Raw genomic sequence first — 24,607 nt, forward strand, 5'->3', positions numbered from 1 at the left:
AAACCACCTTCCTCTGAAAATCCTACAGACAAATAACTGTTGACAAGCTCTTTAATTTGCAGTTCTTTATTTTCACAGACCCACAGTGGCAGCAACCCATCACCCATAAGGTTTTTTGCCTCTTTGCTCTTTTCCCTTGTCCACATCCTTTGCTCCAGGCATTCCTCTGCTTCACAAAGAGCTAAGGAAATTCTTGTTTGTATTTCAGAAAACCTGAATGCAAAAAAGTTATGCATTTGCAAGCTTCCAAACCCAGCAAATTCACTGTACCAAATATGAGCACTCAGATTCAGGAATATGAAACCAAATTGCTAAGACCTTCAGCTCCTAACCTTTGCAAACTAGTTGGACCAAGCCACTTTCCCTTGGGCCACTGTAGCTGTCAGCATTGCAGTGGCAACGAGTGGACTGGGTGTCGAGCAGGGTGTTGAACAGATACTGATGGTTCTGTTTGTTGCACTGTCTGCCCACCTTCCTCTTCCACAGCAGAAACCATCACAGCAGCATCTCTGTCCCAGCCATGTGTATACTCCACATCCTATGAGGTGTGGGATCCCACACCCTATCCCACATACTTTCCAGGTGAAGAACTACTATTACACATTATGATTACCTACGAAGTAAATATTTAATCCTCAGATCACTCTGAAAAACAGCTTATTACTGTCCAAAAATAAGGTGGGTTTTTTTTACCACTTATCTTTTGTAACTCGGGGCTTTCTGTTTTTTAAAATTGTGTTTCAGATACATCACCTACTTTTCTAAGGACAAAAATGAAATGTATGCCAAAAATAATTTTAATGTGAATGTCTCATTCCTCCCTAAACTAATGGAAGACCTAGTCCTAGGCTCGTAAAATTCTTGCTTATTTGCTTTTATTACCATGCCTTAACAATGACATATAAGATACACTCTTCTTTCCTATTTTAATAAGCACTTTTACTAAGATGATGGTAATGATGGATCCTTTATTATGAATTACTTTGACTTTTTTACGTCCAAAAATTTTATCAGCAGTACAATCTCCATTGCTAACAGCCGACTACTCTGCACCACTAAGCAAGAGAAAGACAGTTTCACTTAGAGCAAATGAAGTAGCAAAAATACCTTTTTTTATGACAGGAACTATAGCTTCTGGACTTCTCATATTGGCTATGTATTTCTTGTGGTTTCTGTATTCTTTGTGTTCATCCTAATTTGAGAGGAAATGGTTCCATAGGACTCTAAAAGACAAATCATTCCTCCTAGAAAGATCAAATTGCTCCTGTGATCAAGTCAAGTAATTCAGCTTGCTCGGGCTCTGGGGGAGGCAGAGCACTGGAAGAGCAGCAGCCCCTTAGATCACTGGGTCACTGTTATCCCTGTATGAAAACCTAACTCAAGTGAATAGCCACTCACTGTAGATGAAAAAACTCTGATTAACCCTTATGAGGGCTGTGCTGTGTTCAGAGGACTCAGGAGTATTCATGAGATTTCTGATATTTAAGATGCAGTTCGTGATAAAGCAGCAAGGGGAATCTACAGCAAGACCTTAACTGAAGCAACATTAGATGTCTGTCTGGGGCAACAACCATCTCATGTGAAACCTGCCTGAGAGCTGGCAGATGACACTGCAGGGTTTACAGCAGCAGCAAGACAATCTAAGATTTTGCAGGAAACTTTCACAAAAACGTTTACAGAAAACTTGTAAAAGGACATTGACACATATATAGTTGTATTAATGCCTTTTGTACTAATGTATTAATACTTTTTTCCCTTTCCAAACCCTTGGTTCACTTCCTACTCCTGTTAACTACACCATGGAGTCCCCTTAGGGGTCAGGTGCAGAAAAGTATATAATTTCATCGTGGCAATTGTAAGAGCTATGGGAATATTTCTGGATTTAAGAGGCACAATTGGACCAAAATATTCTACTGAAACATGTACTATCAACACTACAAAACCAGAAATAAGTCCTAATAATAATCTTTACTGTAGTTATCTTTTCTTTCATCTTTTTCTCTTTATTGTCTCCTAGTGGAATACCATTTTTAAAGGATATTGTTCCAGAATTCATAGTACAAAAAGATAGTATCAGAGAATTAAGAAATATAACCTATTAGTTTCTTTCTGCACTGATATTATGCCCCTTAAGAATAACTCACTTGGAAATAACTTGTGAGCAATATTATCTCTATCTTATGGGCTTTTACAGAACTCAGTTTTATCTTTATGGTTGTTGTTCATTTACCGAAAAGGTTAAAGATTTTCTAAAGTGTTTCATTATTTATCAACAACAGACTTTTTCACATATTCTAGGAACATAAATATGCCCCCCCAAACACCTGCAATTTAATTACTGCCACTGTATACTAGCACTGAAAAGCCTAGATTTTTCTTACATTATACAGTACAGTTATTATAAAAGAGTGCAGTATGATGAAACATACATATTTAGTGCTGGTCAACAGAATATTACTGAACCAAGATCAATAAATTCTGATTTTCTGTGTTTAGCAAGACTCAGAAAACACCATCACCATCAGCAAATAATGTAAGAGAATGGAGTTTCAGTTCTGCTCTCATGGAAAAGGAAAAAAGTAAAGGGAAAAAATTCACACTGCTGAGGAGGTCAGGCAAAGTACATGATCACTTCTGCTTCACTTGCTGGCTTCTCTGGAAGCACTGTCCACACATAACAGCCAAGTCTTCTAGGACTGGATCATTGCATAGGCCAGACCCAGCTGTGAGGAGCAGAGGCTGGATAATCCTGAGCCTCACATGTGCCCTCATGCACAGAAATATATAGTTATAGACAAAGGTCTGTATCAGCTTGGAGAAAAGAAAGCTCAGGGGAGACCTTATCATTCTGTGTAACTACCTGAAAGCAGACTGTAGCCAGGTGGGGGTCAGTCTCTTTTTCCAAGTCATAGGATAACAGGAAATGGCCTCAGGTTGCCACTGACGGGGTAGGGAGGATGTGTGTGTTAGACTGAATACTAAGTAAAATTTCTTCACCAAAGATGTTGTCAAGCATTGGAACAGGCTGCCTGGGGAAAACATGGAGTTACCAGACCTGAAGGCATTTAAAAGATACATAAATGTGGCACTTAGGGATATGGTTTAGTGTTTGACTTGGCAGTATTAGGTTAATGGTTGGACTCAATGATCTTAAAGGTCTGTTCCAACCAAAATGATTCTATGAATGTAGCATTGCTGTCACAATAATTGTTTACCCTTGCATTTATAAGTAGGCACAAAACTATCCCTGAAAAGTAAATCTCATCTTATGAGAAGGTTTATTTGGAAACACTCTCGTGTCTGAATATGAATTAGTGGACTATTCTCGAAATAATGTACAGAGAATTCAATGCAATTTTATTAATGCAACATGCTGACAACTGAGAACTTGTACCAAGAATTCATACTTGATGCTGTAGTCAATACAGTACAGTATGTCTTCAGTCTTGATGATGCTAGCAAAAATTTCACAACCTGTACATGATTTGTGAGTACAGTTTGACTGGATCAAGGTCTCATTAAAAACAAAACAAAACAAGCAAACAAGTAAAAATAAAAAGAAGAAGAAAAAAAACCATAAAAGATAGAAGGAATTACTGAATTATTTATAGAACTCTTGGGAGTTTTATTATATCTTTCCAGAGCATCATTTTGTCAGCAAAGCTGTAACAACTTCAGGCTTAAAAAACATATGATATGTACAAAATCAATCAATAAAAATCAGTCTGAAAACATCAACAATAACACGTTAACTTTATTACTTAACACTCCTAACCTGATTTCTGATAATGAGGTTTATTAGTCCCTTCTCAAACTATTAGCTTTTCAGTCTGTGGACCACAGAATCATAGACTGTTAAGGAATGGATCTAGTGCCAAGCCCCTCTTGCCATGGGCAGGGACACCTGCCATGAGACCAGGTTGCTCAAGGCCTTATTCAACCTGGCTTTGAACACTACCAGGGTTGGAGCATCCACAACCTCCCTGGGCAACCTGTTCCAGCGTCTAACCACCCTAGTTCTTCCTAATATCTAACCTAAACTTCTCCTCTTTCAATTTGTATCTATTACTCCTTGTCCTATCACTACAGTTCCTGATGAAGACTCCTGTTCTGGCTTCCTAATAGGCCCCTTCAGATACTGGAAGATTGTTATGAGGTCTCCATATAACCTTCTCTTCTCCAGGCTGAACAGCCGCAACTTTCTCAGCCTGTCTTCATAGGGCAGGTGCTCCAGTCCCCTTGTCAACTTTGTGGCCCTTCTCTGGACTTGCCCCATGTCCTTCTTATGTTGGGAACACCAGAACTGTATGCAGCACTCCAGGTAGGGTCTCACAAGAGCAGAGCAGAGCGGGAGAATCACCTGCTGGCCACACTCTCCTGATGCAGCCCAGCATTTCATTGGCTTTCTGGTCTGCAAGCGCACACTGCCAGCTCATGTCCGGCTCATGTTGAGTTTTTCAACAACCATCACCCCTAAGTCTTTCTCTACAGGATTGCTCTCAATTACTTTGCTGCCCAATCTGTAGGTGTGTCTGGGATTGCCACAACCCAGATGTAGGACCTTGCACTTCAATTTGTTGACCTTCATGAACTTGGCATTGGCCCACCTCTCAAGCTTTTCAAGGTGCCTCTGGATGACATCCCTTCCCTCCAGCTGCACCCACAGCTTGGTGCCATCAGTAAATGAGCTCAGGGTGCCCTCCAACTCAGTCTGTGTTCAACTGTACTGTTCAACAAAGATGTTGAACAGTATTGGCACCAGTACCGACCCCTGAGGGACACCACTTGTCACTGGTCTCCACGTGGGCAATGAGCCATTGACCACAACTCTCTGCATGCAGCCCTCCAGCCAGTCTTTTATCCACTGAGTGGTCCATCCATCAAATCCTTGTCTCTCCAATTTGGAGACAAGGATGTTGTGTGGGACAGTGACAAACGCTTTGCAGAAGTCCAGGTAGACGATGTCAGTTGCTCTGCCCCTGTCCACCAATGTTGTATCCCCATCATAGAGGGTCACCAAATTTTCAGGAATAATTTCCCCTTTGTAAAGCCATGTTGGCTGATCCCAATCACCTCTTTGTTTTCCATGTGCCTTAGCGTAGTTTCCAGGAGAATCTGCTCCATAATTTTGCCTGCACAGAGGCGAGACTGAACTGGTCTGCAGTTTCCCAGGTCTTTCACTTCCCCTTTTTAAACACAGGGGTTATATTTCCCTTTTTCCAGTCATCGGGGACTTCCACACTTGATTGCCATATTTGACTGCCACAATTTTTCAAAAATGATGGATAGAACTTAGCCACTTTGTCTGCCAGCTCCCTCAGGACCCGTGGATGAATCTCATCAGGTCCCTCCCATGTACTTGTCCACATTCAGGTTCCTTAGATGGTCTCAGACTTGATCCTCCCCTACACTGGGCTTGGAGTCTTCATTCTCTGAGTCCCTGTATTTGGCTTTCTTGACTTCGGTGGCATGGCTGGAGCACTTCCCCTTGAAGACTGAGGCACAGAAGTTGTTGAGAACCTCAGCTTTCTGTTTGTTCAAGGTAGCCATATCTCCCGTTTCCTTTTGGAGAGGGTCAACACTATCCTTAGTCTTTGTCTTGCTTGCAACATATTTATAGAAGCCCTTCCAATTGTTCTTAATATCCCTGGCCTGCAAATGAGTGTGGCTTTGTGTCTTTTTTTTTTTTCTCTGTTTTATTCAGATTATTTGATTTTGGATAAGTTTTATAACACTGTAATGAAGATTTCCTTGAAAAGTCATATAAACCCTGCTGTGCAGATATTTTACTTTTTACAACCTACTTACAATACTCTTCTAAGCTATGGTGCCAAATTTTTATGCAATACTCGGTTTCATGGCAGAATTCTTTGTATGAATACAGACATTTATATGGCAGATGTTTTGTGCGTGTCTATTTTTTGTTTTCCTTTCAAAAATTGTGTTATGTCTATGCAAATTCCCTACACTTCAATAATTTTAAGAGCTGACAAATATGCTCAGTACTGTATCTTCCAATATGAATAACACTCAAATATAGACTGCTTTGTCAGCAACATCTGCAACACTTTGGGAGATGCTCCAAAATTTGTTTCATTTTAAAGTTCATTAATTTGACACATTAAAATATAAATGCATTATAAAATCATGCATTTCTAGCTTTCATTAAAATGTTTATATTGCAGAGAATGTGATTTTATCAGTTCCCTTTATTTCTTTCAAGTCACCATTAAAAAAGACAACCATTCTTTTATTAACGTTAAGAGTTTTACTGCAGATGTTGAATCAAAAACAAATAAAAGCGTGGCACAAAGCACACAGTAAGAGGATGTTTTGGCCTAGTTCTATTTTGATGTTCCTAAATGAAAGCTAAAAGATTACTTCTAGGGGATAGAATGGGAGTGGATTTCTGTATTACTAAGTACATATATTGCTATCATTCAGATGACAACCCATCAGAACAGTGTGACTATTTCAGCAATGCAGGTAGAGACATTTTCACACTCCCTTGAGCAGAACACCTGCATAGTATGCTACCAGAGAAGTCTTGGTTTGACCAGCTAATACAATTTTAAACATCTGCCAGTGGTCTTACATTTTTTACCATTTATTAAGATGGACAAAGAGATTACTGATGAAACACAGTCATTTGAAAAAGCATTTATATTGTAATTAGAGGACCTACTATCATTATTATATGAACAAATTAATTCTTCATGTTATACAATTGATTTCGGTAGAGTTAGTTACATCAAGAATGAGAAGAAAACAGCAGTTCACAAAGGAAAAACAAAGATGAAAGGCATGATATTTAATGTAACAAAGCCTACTGAAAATCAGATGATTCCCATATCTAAGAAGTACAAGTACGCACTTATTGAAATAAAGACAAAAGCAATGCTGCTATCCATGTCAAATTGTTTTCTGGAATGAGAGCCAGAGGGGATGATTTGCTTTAAAAACAAAGACATAAAACCTGACTATAAAGTAGGTATCAAACTTAAATGTTTGGAATCTTCCTCCTTCAAATGCATTTTGTATCACTGAACACACTTATGGCTGTGCTATACAGGTAAATCTGATCCTCTGGATTGCCTGCAATAGCCAAGATATCCACAGCCTCTGTTCAGATTCCCTAATGGCTCCAAGTTCTTCTTTTTCCACAAATAGCAACTTACCATGAAAATATTTCAGAAGTCAGTAAAAAATTCTGCAATGATCACTTGGCAAGTAACATGAAAAGATAAGGCAATCCACCTAAAATCTTATGTTAGGTGATAAACACTCTAAACCTTCCAAAATCAATCTTTTAATTTGCATGTCTTTTAGAATTTATATTTATTAGGTATTTCTGAAGTTAGTATGAAACTAAAAATTTTCATTGGCAATACAAACTTAGAGGTGTGTATTCTGAGGAGACGGACATCTATCTTTCTAAACTAAGGCCCTTCTACTATTCTCCAGATTTAGGCAGACAAGAATATTAAGTTTGGCTACCTCACCAGGAGGAATCAGGGAAGACGTGGCTGTACCTCAACCAAGGATGATGACAACAGGGCCATCCATAGCTTGTATATCAGTCTAGTAGTTAGACCAATCACCTAGGATGCAACTAGACCTATTTATGGCAAGTGAGATTGAATCTCCAGTTCCTGCATTCCAGGAAAATGCCATGATCACAAGGAAAATGTATCAAATCAGAATATTTTTTCACTCCTCTTTCAAAAATTAAACCACTGAGCAGCAAATCTTGAAGTCCCGTGGAGAACTGACAACATAATTAGCCCAAGCCCAGTACCTGACACTCATCAGGGAACCAAACAGAGGATACAGACCACTCTCCATGATACATATATGCATTTTTATATTGACATTGGATAAAAAAACATTCTGAAGAGATTTAATTGTCTTTTGGAGACACCTAACCTGTCTACAAAACCACTAAGGACAGAAATTTCAATGTCCTGGTGGAGGTTTAGATAGGTACCCACTCCTCTGACTGGATAGTACAGCTGGGCATATTTGCTCATGTCTTTGCTCAGACACTTAGGGTGTGCCCAGTTGTGCATTCAATTCAAAATTTGCAATTCTTAGAAAGAAATTTCATCATATAATTTATGTCCTAGTCCAAGCCCCAGGTGTGTCAAATCTCAAAGACAAGTGAAAACTCTCATAATTGGCTTGTACCTGATCTTTCTCATGCTAGATTTGTGTGTCAAACATACAGAGGATGTTACAGCAGGATGTTCACTCTCCATTCAAAGCAGCACTGCACACTTCTTAGCTGCAGCAATTCCTATACCTGAGGTAGTACCACCACTTAAGATATCACCTTATTTAGACTGCTAAATGTACCTTCAGTTGTATGACTCATTTCACATGAAAGGCAAGAATTCTCCTCAGAAGTCTGCAAAATACTATCCTTCATTAAAATCTATGAGTGATTAGGCATAATAAACATGACAAATCAACCTCACCCCATCTAGCCTTAAGTGTTTTTCAGATGGGTGACAAATCACCTGTAAGGGCTATCGAGGGAGAAAGGATTCGGAAGGCTACCTCTACTGTTATAAGAACTAAGTATGAGTCTTCCCATAACCCTGTCAACTTTTTTTTCTGTTTACATATTTGACACTGCCACACCACAGATTGTATAACTATTTTGTGGCTAAAACAATTCTAAAACTTGTTCTGTAAGGGAAAAATCACTCTCAAAAGAGATTCTCAGGACATCATGGAGAAAAAGGAAAAGAGGTAGGAATAAAAAGAAAAAGAACAAAAGAGAAAAGAAATTTTTTTTAAAAAGTAAATGTATTAGAGAGGCTACCTTTAAAATCCCTGCTCCAGAGAAGTACAACATTTTCCACACTTTAGGACATGGACTTTCAAATACCTTATCCCTTTCATGAAGGGGTACACCAGTATATGTCATATGAGGGATGTATTTAATGCAATTGTCCTTACTTCAGAGGCAACTTTCAGAATTCTTTTGTAAGTGCAAATGGGGAAGAATAGCAGTGCTGTCTGAAAAAAAAAAACTAGGTATCCAGCAGCAGTTGTGATGGCACAAAAGGCATTGGAACTATGTAATAAAGGCAGATGGAACCCATAGATATTGGCCTAGAATAATTTAAACTGCTCTGTATCTCTGCATCCTTGTTATTCTGAGTTGATCTGCAGTATCGCAATCAGAAGTTGATGTGGCTGAAAGACAACCTTGGAAAAAGTGGTGCCTGTTTGGCATCCCAGATATTTCCACAAGCACTTAGGGTCTGATCAAAATAGAGGTCAGACATATACAACCAGAGTGGGTTGAGAGAATAGGTCTGGGGCAGTTTGGATTTAGATTGGTTTAGGCTACCATGAAGCTGCACTGTCAGTTGAAAGAAAAGGTCTTATTCTATATTTTGCTGACTGATTTTACTGTCCCACCCTTGCCTGGCTTTATTTGGATTAAGGAGCAGTCAGTTTTGTTCACTTCCAAACTCCTGTCTCTGCCATGTAATGAGATTGCTAAGGTCTAATGAAAAGCAGGAATAGCCCCAGCTTTGGGTTATCACTTTCCCACGACTCTGTAAACTGAGTTGTCTTTCTGCATATCCCAGCATGCTCTTATGCAAGTGAACAAAAGGAGTAGCTGAGAACAAAGCCTCACAGGCAGGAGTTAACTAGATCAAAAAACTGGCAACCTCATCCTTTAGGTCTGCCACCAAGGTAAAGAAACCTATGTGCAGATATAATATTATTGAGTATTGCTATTCCAAATGGTTAATGAAAATATAGCAGGGGAACACTGGAAAACAGAAACGTCTGTTATGTGTCTACCTTTCACAGATTTTCAATAACACTTAAGAGCTTAACATCTTTTATCCTTTTGAAACCATTCTTCATAAAATTAGACTTTTCTCAAGTCTGTCACTTCCTGGGCCACCTCGACCTAGATCAATACACTCCTGTTAAGTGTTATTATGCACTGTTCACAGGTCCTCCATCAGCATCTTGTTGAAATGACAGTTTTCAATGTGACATGCCTTTCTGAATTAATTTTCAAGTATGGTTTTAAGAAATAATGTGTCAAATGTATTAGAAAAATCCCTGAACTATAACCTTTTTCATTTTCTTTATTCATTGCTTGTTTTGTTCAGTCCAAGAATTCTAGCTTGCTTTGCATGATTTAACAGAAATCTTTGGGGATATTCTTAAAAATGGAAATGTTCCAAAATGGATATATATGTGCAACAGCTTCATCTTCTAACACTTGTGGCATGAACACTTTCATTGTGTGAAACCGGTGTGCAATAATTTTAGCATTTTTAAATTCTCGATGTCGATGCAACACACCAGCTCCCAGCCTTCATAATTTTACATTACCTGCCCAGAAAATACACGATTTAAACTATATACTCAAGTTCTCTGTTGTCTTTTCCAGGTTTCTTCCCTGTTTGCATTTCAAATCTATTTTTCTTTGACATTTACAATGTATCCTGCAGTCCCCTTTAGTTCAACTACATGGCAGACAGTATCTATTGAATCACTTCTTACAAACAGTGTGTTGTGCTACTTACAGCACAAAATTGCACAAGTTATCTTCATATTTGTTGCCTCCGATAGACTCTCTTTCCAGTCACTTACTAAATGAAAATTGATTTTCTCATATTCATGCAAGAAATCAGAACCTTCAGACAATATCAATCTATAATGAAACATACATGGTAGGAGTGGGCAGCACTGTATCAAATTGTCTGGTTTAGGAGATGAGGAATGAGATTTAGTTGCTTAACACAACTAATGAACTAGCATTTTCTGCATGACTTCCAGCTGTCACCCCACAAAGGTGTAGCAGTAAACCTGCATTATATGGGAAAACTGTGGTTTAAGCATGTTTTAAAATGGCTTTTTTGTGGTCTCTGCTAACTCATGTTTCTTCTTCCCAAAATCCCCCACGGCCAGTTCTTATCTCTGTCTCAGGAATGTCCTGAGAAGATATCAAGAAGTCTTCTCATTGGTCTCTTGTTAACCCCTTCCTTATTTGGCTGTTCCCTGCCTGATTGGTGTTTTGTAAGACCCCTTACCTTACATGGTCCCTTTTGACCCTCCCAAGAGCTTTATAAACCCCTAACCACAATAAACTCTCTCTCTCGCCTCCTCTCCAAGTCCCGTGTGCTGTCTCTCTCCGGCTGCCATGGGACCACGTGGATGGGGGGAGGGGTGAGCACCTAACCCCTCCATGCGTCCAGGACCCTGAAGAAACCCCTGGAACTGGAGTAACCCCTTCCCCATCCACCTCAAGCCTTCGGAAATGGAACCCCACAATGGGAGGAATGCACCCAGACAAAGGCACTGGTCTACAGGTTCTATGTCACGTATCTTCACCCTATGATAGATGCCTTCAATACCCTTAAGTATCTGCATGCACTAAAATGATAAGTTGAGGAAACTAAATCACATTTAGAATGTCTATCTGTTATGTTAAGAATTGTCAAACAAAAGAAAACCCAATATTACCACTACTAATATGAACTTGGTTTATCTGTTCCCTTTTGTCCATTTCAGTACTAATTCTTGACATGTTTATTTCTTAGACCAGTTATGATGCTATTTCAGTATTTAGAAAGGTTTACCTAAATGTAAGTGGTGATTAAAGTGCTAAGCAATAATACCAAAATCTGTTATTAGCCTCTTCACTCTTTCATGGGCCTGCTATTTTTCCATGCAGATAACTGAATCTGTGAACTATGTCCTGATACTTCCATTTTTAAAATGTAGGTTCTTTTCTTGGTTTTGAGGATATTGATGAGAAACCTACTCCCATAAAAACCCATAATTTTTACTGGTATACTGGAAAATTATAGAATTTGGAAAGAATTTGAAATTCAACTTTTTTTTTTTTTAATTAGGACCAACTTAACAATTCAGGCATTCCTTAAAATGCAGTTTTTAAAGTCTTGGATACACTTGAACGTTCTTAGATGTCTATAATTTATTGGGTAGGTTTGCACTATGACATAGTGGTCAATGAACTCACCAAGTTACATATATGGTTTCATTTACATTTCAGAATTCTACTTTCAAAGTATAGAAAAAAATAAAAACAACCCATGAATTTTTTGCTTGGCTTTTTCACTGAAAACAGAATTTATTCCACAAAACCATGAAATAGGTGATTGGAAACTTAATATTATTGCCTTGGGTAGAATCAGTTTTTGTTACTTACTGAAAGTGACAGTTCAGACCTCAAGATAGATCAGAATGTAGCTCATTTTACAGTGAACTACCTGGCTTTAAATATAGATTAATCCATATCATAAAGAAAAACTATAGTTCCTAAGCATTAAACAGAAACCAGTTTTTCTCACTGAATCTGAAACTTCCCTGTCCTTAAGTAAGCATTGTAAGATTGGACTGAACACTAGAAGCAAATTCCCAATATGAAATAAGAAAAAGGAATCCTGAAAGAAAATATATATCTATAAAGCTTATCTATCTGAAAATTGATTTTAATTATTTGTACAGGAATTGTAATATCTTTAAAATAGTCCATGCAGAAATAGGTATTCATATTTTCTGTAACTTTGAAAAGACAAATAAAAAGGGGATATTATAAGTCCCCATTATAACTGGAAAATACATGTTCTGAAAGTGAAGAAAAACTCCTATATCCCCTTTTTTCTTTGAAGGAATCATTTGAGAAGGTAAGAAATTATGATTTCAACTTACCCTGCCATTTTACTGTACATTATTCTTGGAATAAATTGTGATCTCTTTTAAGGTAGTGTGAATCACTGAACATTAGTAGAGCCAGTATTCAGTATTCAGGACAGAGGAAGGCACCTTATATCTTTAAGGTAGTTCTTCAAGTTTTCTAATAAAGAATGGTGTGAAACAAGGCTGCGTTCTCGCTCCTACCCTATTCACAGTCTTTTTCAGCATGATGCTCCAAAGGGCCACGGCAGACCTTGATGATCAGGATGGTATCTACATTCGATATCGTACTGATGGAAGCCTATTCAACCTAAGGCGATTGAAGGCCCACACCAAGACCTTAAACCATCTTGTCCGGGAGCTGCTTTATGCTGATGATGCCGCCCTTGTGGTCCACACAGAAGCAGCCCTGCAGCGTTTAACATCCTGCTTCACAGATGCTGCTGAGCTCTTTGGGCTGGAAGTCAGTTTAAAGAAGACTGAAGTCCTCCATCAACCTGCACCTCAGGAAGTCCCCCACCATTCCCACATCACCATCGGCCAATCAGAGCTCAAATCAGTCCAACAGTTTAATTACCTGGGCAGCCTCATCTCCTCGGATGGTAAGATTGATGGGGAGATAGACAACAGGTTAGCAAAGGCATATAGTGCTTTTGGAAAACTCCATAAAAGAGTATGGCGTAATAAACACCTGAAGAAAAGTACCAAGAGCAGTGTTTACAGAGCCATAGTGCTGTCTACTCTCTTATATGGTTCCGAATCATGGGTCATCTACCGCCACCACCTGCGACTCCTAGAACGCTTCCATCAGCGCTGCCTCCGTACACTCCTAAACATCCACTGGTCAGATTATGTGACCAATACATCGGTTCTCGAACAGGCAGCAATCACAAGTATTGAGGCCATGCTACTGAGAACGCAGCTGCGATGGGCAGGGCACGTCTCCAGGATGAAGGACCACCGCCTCCCTAAGATCCTGCTTTATGGTGAACTTGCCACTGGCTGCCGCAAGAGAGGAGCCCCAAAGAAAAGATACAAGGACTCCCTGAAACAACAACTCAGCCTCGGGCATATTGATCACCATAACTGGTCTACTCTGGCCTCCAATCGGGAGGCCTGGAGACAGACCATCTATAATGCTGTTGATGCTTTTGAGAAAGCACGCAGGATCACCCTTGAGGAGAAAAGACAACACAGAAAGAATCGAGCCTTGCAGAATATACCATCCAAGGAGTCTTTCTGCTGTGTCTTTTGCAACCAGACTTGCCTTTCTCGTATTGGCCTTTTTAGCCACCAACGCACTTGCAAGAAACGTGGGTAGAGCCCTTCCCAAATCTTCGTTCGCGAAGCCTAGCCATGATGAGTTCTTCAAGTATCTGACAGCTCCTTTCAACATAAAGTCTACAAAAGTCACAAAACCTTTGCTAGCATTTTGGCTTAGGACTTGAAGATCAATTATTTGAACAAAGAAGTGCATTTTGATAAGGATGATGAAAAATAGAATGTGCAGATTTCAATACATTCATATGACAAAGAAGTGCACAGCTTACAAAATAGGAATAGCATGGTGCCTTCATGAGGGGCTTCAGCGTCATGAGAATTTTATTTTCATTTAGTTTTCCCAGTGCATGAAGTCCTTAAAATATTGGGCTATGAAGACCATCCCACCACTCTGCTTATACGTTGTCTCAAGCTACTGTTTTTTTCTAACATAAGATTTAGAAACTTAACTTTTAACCTCTCTGAGACTTAAGACATCCAATTCCCATACTAACTTGCTTGGAAATTAACGGAAAGCAATCTGGTTTTAGTACTGCAATTATGACCCATTTGTAAATTATGATACCTTTTTGAACAATGAGTACTGGAAACTGTCCAAAGCATAAAAATCTCTTGGAAGCCATGGAAATAAACAACAGGTCGAATCTAGGCCTCGGGGTACAGATCTATAGAGTGCACACTGAAGCACATGGCTATGATATGGCAAGAATTGGCATTTTGTCTCATAATCAAAGCTATTTCTGCTGAGAAGAACATCAAATTAATGACAAAATATTAGAAGGCTCAGCTAAACCACTGGACAGTGACTAGGGCTGATCCTGTAGATATGCAGTTACACTAGAATGAGATGTTAATTATAAGTAACCTAGTTTTGGTAGTTCATATGTACAGTCATAAATCTAAACATCATGACTTCTTTGATCTTAACAATATCTGCCAAAGACATTCTGCAGAAGGTGTTCATGTTATACCCTTTCTCAGATTGGTGTATATATATATATATATATATATATAAGATGTAGAACACATATGTTTTAACATTTCAATGGTATTTCAGGCTAGCTTCCAGTTATGTGGTGTGGCCTCAGAAAAGTTTATTCAAATATCAATTTCAGAAACACACTACTGAGACCCGAGTTAGTTTTAAAGGACTTTGTGATGCATAATGCTTAGTGAAGCAATAGTCTCAGAGCTCATGAAACTCTAACTGCCTGACAGCAGGAGTTAAGAATAGAGATGATTCTTAGTGACAATAAGAAATTAAGAGTAAGTATGTCTGAGGATGACCTGAAAGAGTTAATGATCCATTTCACCACATAAGTGCATTTGTGAGAGCCCCTTCCGCTGCTGCTAAGATCTCTCACAAGGCAGTGCAGGCATGCCATCACAAAGAGAGACACACAAAAAAAGAGAAGACATAGGCACTCACAATCGTGCATGTTCATGGACTTTAAGCAAAGATGGTCCCATAGCTTAAATATAGCCAAAGATTCTGATTCCCCAACAGTTGGCCATGAATGATGGAATATTCAGGATCATAATTGCCTGCTTGTTTCTAAAAGCCATTCTTTGGATTAGGATGAGGAGATACACCAGCCTCCTGAAAAGTAGCCTCTGTAATCTTGGTCCGTATCTAGTGTTCCTGTTACAGTTAGGACAGTGAAGGAACTTAGTAGATGAACTGCTGACAAGCGGATTAATTGTATCTGTTTCATGAATTGACCACTTCTAACAAAGGGGAAGAGGGAAACTTAATTTGGCATGGCATGCATGCATTATTCCACTGCTCTATTTTGGTGCTGCCTGAAAGCTTATTTTGGTAGGTATTGTATCCCAGAAGGACACAGAACTAGAACTGGCAGGATATCAAAATACTTGCAAAACCAGCTTAATCAAACAAAATCAGTTGACCTGTGGAGATGTGAAATGCACATTTAGAAACACTCAGAGCTGGAATGCAGGTGACACTAAGTACAGGGATGCCAGAGTTATGTGAATACCTAACAACAACAGGAATATCACCAATAAGGATATTTATAAATAACAGTGTTTTTTTTTTAAAGTTACTCTGAATTTCAAAACCTCTAAGATGTTAAGTCAGGACTCCCAAATTCACTAAAGTATGGAACTAAGGATTGTTAGCTAATTTTTAATGCTGGGGAAACTGAGGCAGAGAGGTTCAGTGACTTACCCAAGGCCACAGAGGGAGTCACTGTCAGAGCCGGGATTAGAGCTCAGGAGTTTCTGGCTCCCAGTCCCAAGCTCAGACCAGTAGACCATGGCCTCAGGACATTTCCAGCTGGTCTTCAGTCTAAAAAAAAGTAAATTCTCAAGTATGTTACAAATATGTAACATATATATGTATATATTTATCTTTTTACCTTGAATATAATGTTATGAATGAGAACACATTGCTCATAAGTCAGTGATGAGAAGGAAACCAGTATATTTTATCTATTTTATCATACATATGTGTACGATAAAGCTTTGCAGAAAAATCTTGATTTAAATTGCAGCCAATACAAATAGGTATTGTATTTTTCAGGGTAAGGAACAAATTGCCTTTCCAACCCAGCCAACATGTCATTTATATTAATGGTAGGGAATGCTAAGTTGCTCTGTGTGTAAGTAAACTCTATTAAGAAAGTCAGGTCCCTTGGTGAAGCTAGATCCTTAGTAAATTTTACCAGCTAAGCACTGAGCTCCATGTCAGAGTAATTACACCTTTTATCCATCGTGAGCTCTCTCTTAGCTTCTCCACATTCCTTAATTTCCCACTTCAGCTAATTTAGCAGTAAAATCACAAAGGTTTAAAAGGTTAGCTACCGAGAAACTGGCGCATGAATGTTCTGTTAAGCTCCATGCATTGAAATCACATTATGTAGACGAAGGAATTAATTAAGTAACAATTAGGTAGTGATGGATCATTGGCAACATATACACACTTTGGTGCTGAAAATTAATCTCCCCTGTAAAACCAATACATGGTGTATCTTCTCATCTATACACTAGCAAGTTTTATACTTGAAATAAAAAATAGACAGGTCTTTCAGCAACATCTTTAAAAAAAAAGGCGTATCTCCTGGTACTACTTTAAAAAAATCATATAGCTTAATTTTTAATAAATAATTGGAAGAGTAATAAGAATAGAAAAGGGAGAAGAAATTTTTAAGGCAGGAAATTTTAGTGACTGTAAGAACGTTTGTTATATGAAAGTACTTATATGTTGAAATAGTTAACAATTGTGTAGTATTCTCTTGCTATCTTCTTTTACAAGTTCCCATATTGTTTCCATGTATTGACAGTCAGCCTCTTAATACATAGATTGGCAGTTAGCCCAGTCAGTCCTCAATTCTAAAAGCCTCTTAGCAGATGAAAAATCTTTGGTTCATTCACACCTTGTAGAAAGAACAACAGGGCAGAAGTGACATCCAGATCCATTTAGAATATACTTTGAGTCTGATTTTCCTTTGCCTTGCACCTTGTGTAGTCTTTTATGGCTGTGCAAAGAGAGCACAAGATGGATATAAAACACTGCTACCCATGTGAGGACAGAATTCTGATTTGGTTGCATTATTTCCAGAGGTGATCACAAAAAGTGCTAGGCAGTTGAAAAATCTGGCTCTGCATAGAAAGTGTAAACAATTTTGACACAAAATATAAAGTAACAGCAGCCCTTTCTAAACAATTTACAGAAGTTGTGCTTTTACTCTGCAACAATGGGTATTTTCATTTGCTGTTTGCTTGGAATTTTCATGGAAAAAATACTAAATGTTAAACTCATCTACAGAAAAGGAATCCTATTTCTTCCTTTTTTTGTTAGAAACTTATTTAACTATGAGTCCTAAAGTATATTCTAACATAAAAGGAAATTCATGTCCTACATAAGATCTCTACTTGTCCTACCTTTCTACGTGCTACTTTTAAGCTCAGTACTTAAAAGGTTGCACTTCTACACAGCCTCCTGGAATCAATGCAAAAGCTGGTATTATCACAACAGCTGGTCTCAGTTCATCTGAGTTCAGTACTATTCTTGCTTTAGTATGGGTGGCAAATTATTGTTTCAGCATTTACCAACAGTGATATCTCTGCTATATGATCTACTACCACTACGATAACACAAGACCAACTACCAAAAATATCTTTAAGATGCAAGCTATATCATCAGGAAAGGCCTGTAAATATAAAATTAACATATGTGCGTAAATAAAATTTAGTTAAAAATCTAAGGACCTAATCTGACTATTGCTGGAGATGTGGTCAAGAATTATTTCTACTTAATAACAATGTAAAGTAACTAATTCAATATGTCTGGACATTTACTTCCCCATACTACCTGGTGGCTAATTTTCTTGCCCTTCCCAGCACACTTAAATACTATGTTAGGCCTGGTAACTCATGTATGTTGATTAGGAGCTGAAATAGAAATTACTTGACTGCATTAGCAGCTGTTGGTCTGAGAGAATTGCTACAGTAAATAGTGTCTCATGGTTTCGGTTAGAAATTTTTTTCTCTTTTAATTACCGTCATGCATTTGATGGAGTCACCCTAAGACATAGTTTCCAAATCTACTACTATTGTCCAAAACTTACCCTTCAACCAAGTGGCTAAAGAACCTATTTTTTTTTTTAATTCATAATATGTTATTAATACTGTATTATAGACTAGAGTTTCTTGTGGGTTTTTGTTCTTTCTTTTTTCTCTCTCCCCCTTCTGCATTCAGTGCTTCTATAAGTATTCTGAGTTGCTAGTCTGGCTTGACTGAAAAGTACTGTGTGTTTGTTGTGTGTCTGCATGTGTGACACCAACTGTTGAAAACTGCTTGATGTTAGATGAGGGCTTATGCTCAGAGCTGTTCTACAGTTGGCTCTCTGGCAGAATCTCTCCTCACCAATGACAATGATGTATCTGTCTGGGGAGTCTGTTTTATAATACTACACTTGCCATGGCCTTAATTTTACCGATGGGGCATGATTATGATTTCATTTACATTAATCAAATTCATGAGTCATTCCATTCATGTCAATAGCATTAAAGAGCTATACAGACAAGTAAGAGTTCAGAATCAGACTTCTGGTGTTTAATCTGAAAGCGTATCTCAATCACTTCATTAAAGACAGAAACTGAAGGATAGATCCTGTGCTTACTTTGCATTACTCAGTCATGCCATTAGCATAAAACATCAAATCAAGAACTAAAATGATGGCTGGCAATGTGTCACAGTACATGGGTTTTCTGTTTACCTCAGATACAGAAAAAAACCCCTAAATTAACAAGATTTAAGACTATATTTCAAGTATGACAAAGTTACTGTATTAGATCTCCTTGCCCTTGAAAGCTGGCATTAATATTAAAAAAGCAATTTTCTTCCTTTGTTGTTTTACAACTCTTACATAACTTGAATGCAAAAGATTTAAAGATTTAAAAGATTTAAAGGCAAACCATATCTAAGTAAGGCCTCAGAGACTGAGTTAAGTTTTACAGTCCTGTCCATAATGAATAATATATCTGGGAAACATAGAAGAATCAAAACAGAGACAATTCCTAAAATTTGTTTTGTATCTCATAAAGCACAATCAAATCTTCCTTCTTTTTAAAAAGTGAAAATTACTTTAATTTTCCAAAATACATGCATTCTAAAACAATAAAAGGTTTTATACTGCTATCTGTCTCCTGCTCAGACAAAGAAATAGTGCAGGGGATGATGGGTCTTAATTTAGTCCTCACCGATAAGTACTTTTAAGACTAAATATTCTTGAAATTGCACTTATTTAAATTACACTCAAGTTCCCTGTAAACCTAAAAAAAGATTATAAGGAGGGGAAATAATTTCAAGAGGTCTAGCGAGCTATCAGAAAATTGCTCTATTATATCTCCTCAGATTTTTTCCATTTTTTAAGTCAAAGAACTACTGGCATTTGAGATCATTTTCTAGAAATCTGTTTGATATATTACAGGCCATAGAAACTATTACTGTCGTATATACTTTCAGCTTCACTAAAAGCACATGTCCCAAGACACCCAATCAGAGAACTGAGGGGTTTATCAACAAACCAGGACTAAAAGAAAACTGGAAGAAGGGATCTTTTGCTATGTTTTCTGTGGGTCTCACTGCAAACTAAAGATCTGTGCAATTTGCTTTCCCAGTATAGTGGGAATAGCAAAAATATGTTCTCTGGAACTCCCAGTGAAAGCTTTCTTTTCGCCTTGCTAGACCATGTGTTCAGTTTTACACCCTACACTACCTCAGCACAAGAAAGGTAGCAATAGGATACTGTCTTCAGGCTGGATACAAATGTTAATTAAACCACTGGTGCCTTTTAAGAAAACCTTGATATGATTTCCACTCTTAGTAACCATTGGAATGACACAATTTCCTTTGTTATTCTTTCCAATATTATCCTTTGTGATAACTTTGCTGTGCATTTCAACATGCACACTTGGGCACACAGATTAATTATAAGGCAACAGGCTTTACATAACTGTGCTGAAAAACAAAGTCTCATTTTTTGTTTTTCAATAAACTAAAGTGAATGGAAAAATTAAAGAAGTATAGAACCGAGAAGTGACCTACCGTGGTTGTCTTTATCCGTCCTCCTGGTTGTGTACAGGTCCAGCCTGATTTATTGATTAGCAAATCACAGCCTTCTCCTTCTAAACATGGAAGCATTTCACACCACTGTTTTGTTTTGATAATTCGTGCTATGGAAAAGAAAAGGAAGAAGAAAAAACAAAACCAAAAACAATTGGCAGGAGAATTCACATTTCACTTATCTCTAAACACTTTCTCATTTGAGTTGTCTATTTTCATCTTCTGATAATTCAGCAATAGGTTATCATGTAGACAGCTCTAGGCAATTTACAAAATTATTTACAACACCTGCTGTGCCAACAAATTTCATTTCAAACTTAAAAGCCAGCAATAAAACAAAAGACAGCTCTATTACTAAACAAAAGAACATAGAAACTAGCTATTTTTCCTATTTCATGCTCCTTCCAGTCAAGGAAGCATTGCTGGAAGGGCTAACAATTGAAGTCTTACTGTCCTAAGTAATCATTATGGTAGCCTAAAAGTGACCCACGACCAGGATCCATTGTGTTAGACTCTCCTTAAATCTGAGCAGACACTCCTTATCCTGATGAGCTTCCAGTGTAAATAGACGAGACATACAGTGTAAAGAGAAAAGCTATAATAAACAGTTAGAGGGGTCAACATAATCACAGTAGTTGTGAAACTCTGTGATACTTGCAATGGTAGGGGTATAGTTAGAGGCAGAAACTAGAAACACAAGGCAAAGAGGTGTTGAAGGAAGCAAAGGCTGAGAAATCATGGAGAAGGCCATAATAAGCAGAGGGACAAGACAGGTACAAACACCCTATTACTACAAGGGGAAAGAAGTCTAGTTAGGAAGGTCCTTAATTGAAAGATGTTGTGATATGTGTTTTATGTCTCCTCTTAATGCTTGTGTCTCTGGCAAGCTGGATCTGCAAAATTTCCTCAAAAGTCACACACAGCAAGTAGTCTGGAACAACAGAGCTCTAGCTGCAATAAAGTAGCTGTAGAGTAGTAAAAGTATCTATAGTAGCTAAAGTAGCAAAGGAGCTATAGGGAAAAATTTTTCTTCAAGGCAGGGAGAAAAGGAGCTTTAATACCTGTAGACTTCCTTCTGGACTATGATACTACTTCTTTTGAGTTCACCTTTGTAGTATCTGAGTTCCCTCTCATAGAATAGTAAACAATATTACTAACATTTAGTATTTTGTTATTCTTTCACTCTCCCCCGCTAGACAAAATTGTAGACTGAGGTGTTTGGGATGCTTTTCATAAAATACTTACACAGTGATACATGCCCTTGCAGAGTGCCATATACTCATGCTAAACAAGGTAAGGTCTCCCAAACTAACTTTTGCTTAGACTGTAAGGTTCACAATATATGTATCTTCAGTTCCTTCAGAGATCATCTCCTCAAGATGTAGTCCGCTGGACTACAAGAAACCTTCACTACTTCAGTTTGTACATAAGTGTCCTAGGACTCAAGGCCAGACCTTGTTCCACATACAGGGACACAGATCATGCCTCCCTCTGTGTTGATGTGTGACATCAATACACACAACATGCTTTCAATAGTCATAAGTCCGCCAAAAAGAGGACTACAGGAGAAAGACTTGGCAAGATAAGGGTACAAGAAGCCTGTACTGCACCAAATTAATCTGGGGTCCATATCTATGCATATTTATCCCAGTGGGAGTTGCAGCTTTATGCTCACCTGAATGTGTGATTCAGCCTGAATTTCTCTGTCTGGAATTACTAAGAATACAATTCCCAATGCCACTGGATCATGGCAAGAAATAGAAGTGCAATTTAAAGTCTTTTAATAGAATCCTTTCCAATATTTTGACATGAAACAACTTGTGTCCTCAGTTCCAGTAGAATTGTAGGTAAGGTCTAGCAATATAACAAACACTGATTTCTTTCAGTGGAAGCTCAATTTGAAATTCATATTAAGATTTTCATTATAAAAAACACTTCAGGTCCAAAACATCTACATAGGAATTTGTACTGTTCATTAGGCAATATATATCTCACTGGTAGAATGACTCCCAAATAATTTTCACAACTACAATTTTTTGAAGCAAATCCACTAAGTTTTTATAGCACATAATACACAGAAATCTGGATTGTGCTTGGGCTCCATAGGTACTGCTCTACTGATAACTGGATCATATCAGTCTTAGAGACTAACATCTCCTCCGTAACAGATAATAGCCTCATCCTTTCTCAGTGAAGGCATGCATCCAGTTGCAGGCTTAACAGAAAAAGCTCAGTAAAACATTAACTCAAACCTCACCCATTTGCATGCATATCTTTCACAGTTCACATATCAAAATGGCTATTTCCATCAATGTTTCAAGAATATGAAGGATCACTGAAAGACTGAATAGTCAGTTAAACTCAGAAATATGTACTAGATTGCCTCTACTATCTCAGTTGGGAGGTTTTTCTAGAAACATAATTTGAACTAATCCTCAAAAAAAAAAAAGTATCTCCTCTGTGAATTACTCTCAGTGTTTGCTTTCTTGCTATCTCACAATGCAGCTATCGGTATTATCACAAATATATGGGGTCCTTGCTCTGGCTTTTGGCTATATCTGCACAAATTTAGGACACACCAAGAGTATTTTACAGAACATAAAGTCTTCAACGTTTCTGTGTTAAGTACACAGACCAGCTCATGCATTTAGGTCTTGAGAATCAGAACAACTGCTTTTGCAGGGAAAAGCTACTCAGCTCATATGGTTTAAAAGAAGAGTAGTATCAAAATGGATTGTTAATTTATTAATGCCACATAGCCAGCAGTAGTGTGGATCAATACCAGTAACAGAAAAATGTAAACCATAGTACTAAATATTAAATGTTCATTAACACTTGAAAATTCCTGAATACACCCTCAGGAGTAATCCCAAACATGTGTAGCACCCTTGTGTCCCCTCAGTTTCCCACACTTGCCTCCCCACCCTGCTTCCCCCTGGGGTTTCTTTCCTATTACAGGCTCTCATGTTCCTTTAATTTTTCTTCCCCACCTGTCACTTTGCTTCAGGAGCCTCACCAACACACAGTTTCTCTCACACCATGACACAAGGGAGGCCCTGTTCCTATCTGCAAAACTACATCTATTTTTGCGTTTTCACTTTTTAGTTTGCCCATTATATCAGAGTGAAGCTAAACTGTAATGTAGGGAGGGAGCAAAGTGAACAACGATTTCTATCAGCATAGTATCAAAGAATTTTCATCAGTAATTGAAACTGAGTTACACTAGTCAAAGCAAAGGAATACAGTGTATTTCCTGAGGCATTGTAGTTGCCTTTTTACTGTGTATATTCACCAGGGGTGAAATTTAGCCCTCTGCAGACAAGAGAGCAAAAAGCCTATCAGATTCTTCAAATCCACTCCGAGCTCCATTATAAAGAATTAAGTGGCACTTAAATGATACATCGGCTTTGTGCAGACCTTCTGCAAAGAACTGAATTTCAGCTTAAGAATCTGTGCTGACACTACTCTGCATCTCCTAAGAAGGGCTGTGCCCCTTCACTTCAACTGAAGTTAATAGGAACTGACAGTGCTCAGCATATGGTAGAATTGCTTTCCCAAGTAATGCCATTTGAACTGAAGAACAAATAGAGTCTATCCAAGGGTTTTTCAGACAAACAGTTTTGAGGTGTTGGAGGCAAGCAGAGGTTGTATCAACATAATGTCAAGCTACTCACCAAAGTGACCTTAATTGTTTTGTAAGACAGAACAATTTGCAATGGATTTCCAGTTATTAGTAAAAAAAGGCTCCATTCATGATCAGTATGGCCCAATTTAAGACTGCTCAACTGAGTAGTGTTTCAGAAAACCACAAATTGTTTTCTGTTAAATATTGCAACTAGGTAAGTTTTTCACTAAGCTTCTCACCTGTCAACATTATATACATATTTCCAATAGAAAATCAGCTTTATTTCTATGCTTCCTTTTCCCACGTTCACTCTACACTCAGAGAATTATCAATTGCTGCATCTCTACTCAATCTTTTAACTGAAAATCATCACCTTTTTATGATAGCAAAAAACTGAGATAAATCTT

At 38.0% G+C, this 24,607-nt stretch overlaps 1 protein-coding gene across 10 annotated transcripts in view; it reads right to left on the bottom strand.

The window, feature by feature from the left end:
* Positions 1–24,607, bottom strand: part of FAM19A5 (family with sequence similarity 19 member A5, C-C motif chemokine like) — a 505,659-nt gene that overhangs the window by 148,793 nt on the left and 332,259 nt on the right. For 6 of the 10 annotated variants that reach the window (XR_003533583.1, XM_027679252.1, XM_027679254.1 and 3 more), the window contains one exon: positions 20,558–20,685. Coding sequence is in view for 5 of the 10 variants with exons in the window: in XM_027679252.1 (XP_027535053.1) it covers positions 20,558–20,685 (128 nt within the window). In the remaining 5 variants the exon portion in view is untranslated. Of the gene's footprint in view, positions 1–142; positions 214–16,174; positions 16,295–20,557; positions 20,686–24,607 lie in introns of those variants that run through there. The other 4 variants (XR_003533581.1, XR_003533580.1, XR_003533584.1 and 1 more) reach the window with 2 other exon arrangements.

Source organism: Neopelma chrysocephalum, unplaced genomic scaffold (genome assembly GCF_003984885.1).
Source record: "Neopelma chrysocephalum unplaced genomic scaffold, ASM398488v2 Primary Assembly neopelma1_45, whole genome shotgun sequence".
Taxonomy (NCBI): domain Eukaryota; kingdom Metazoa; phylum Chordata; class Aves; order Passeriformes; family Pipridae; genus Neopelma; species Neopelma chrysocephalum.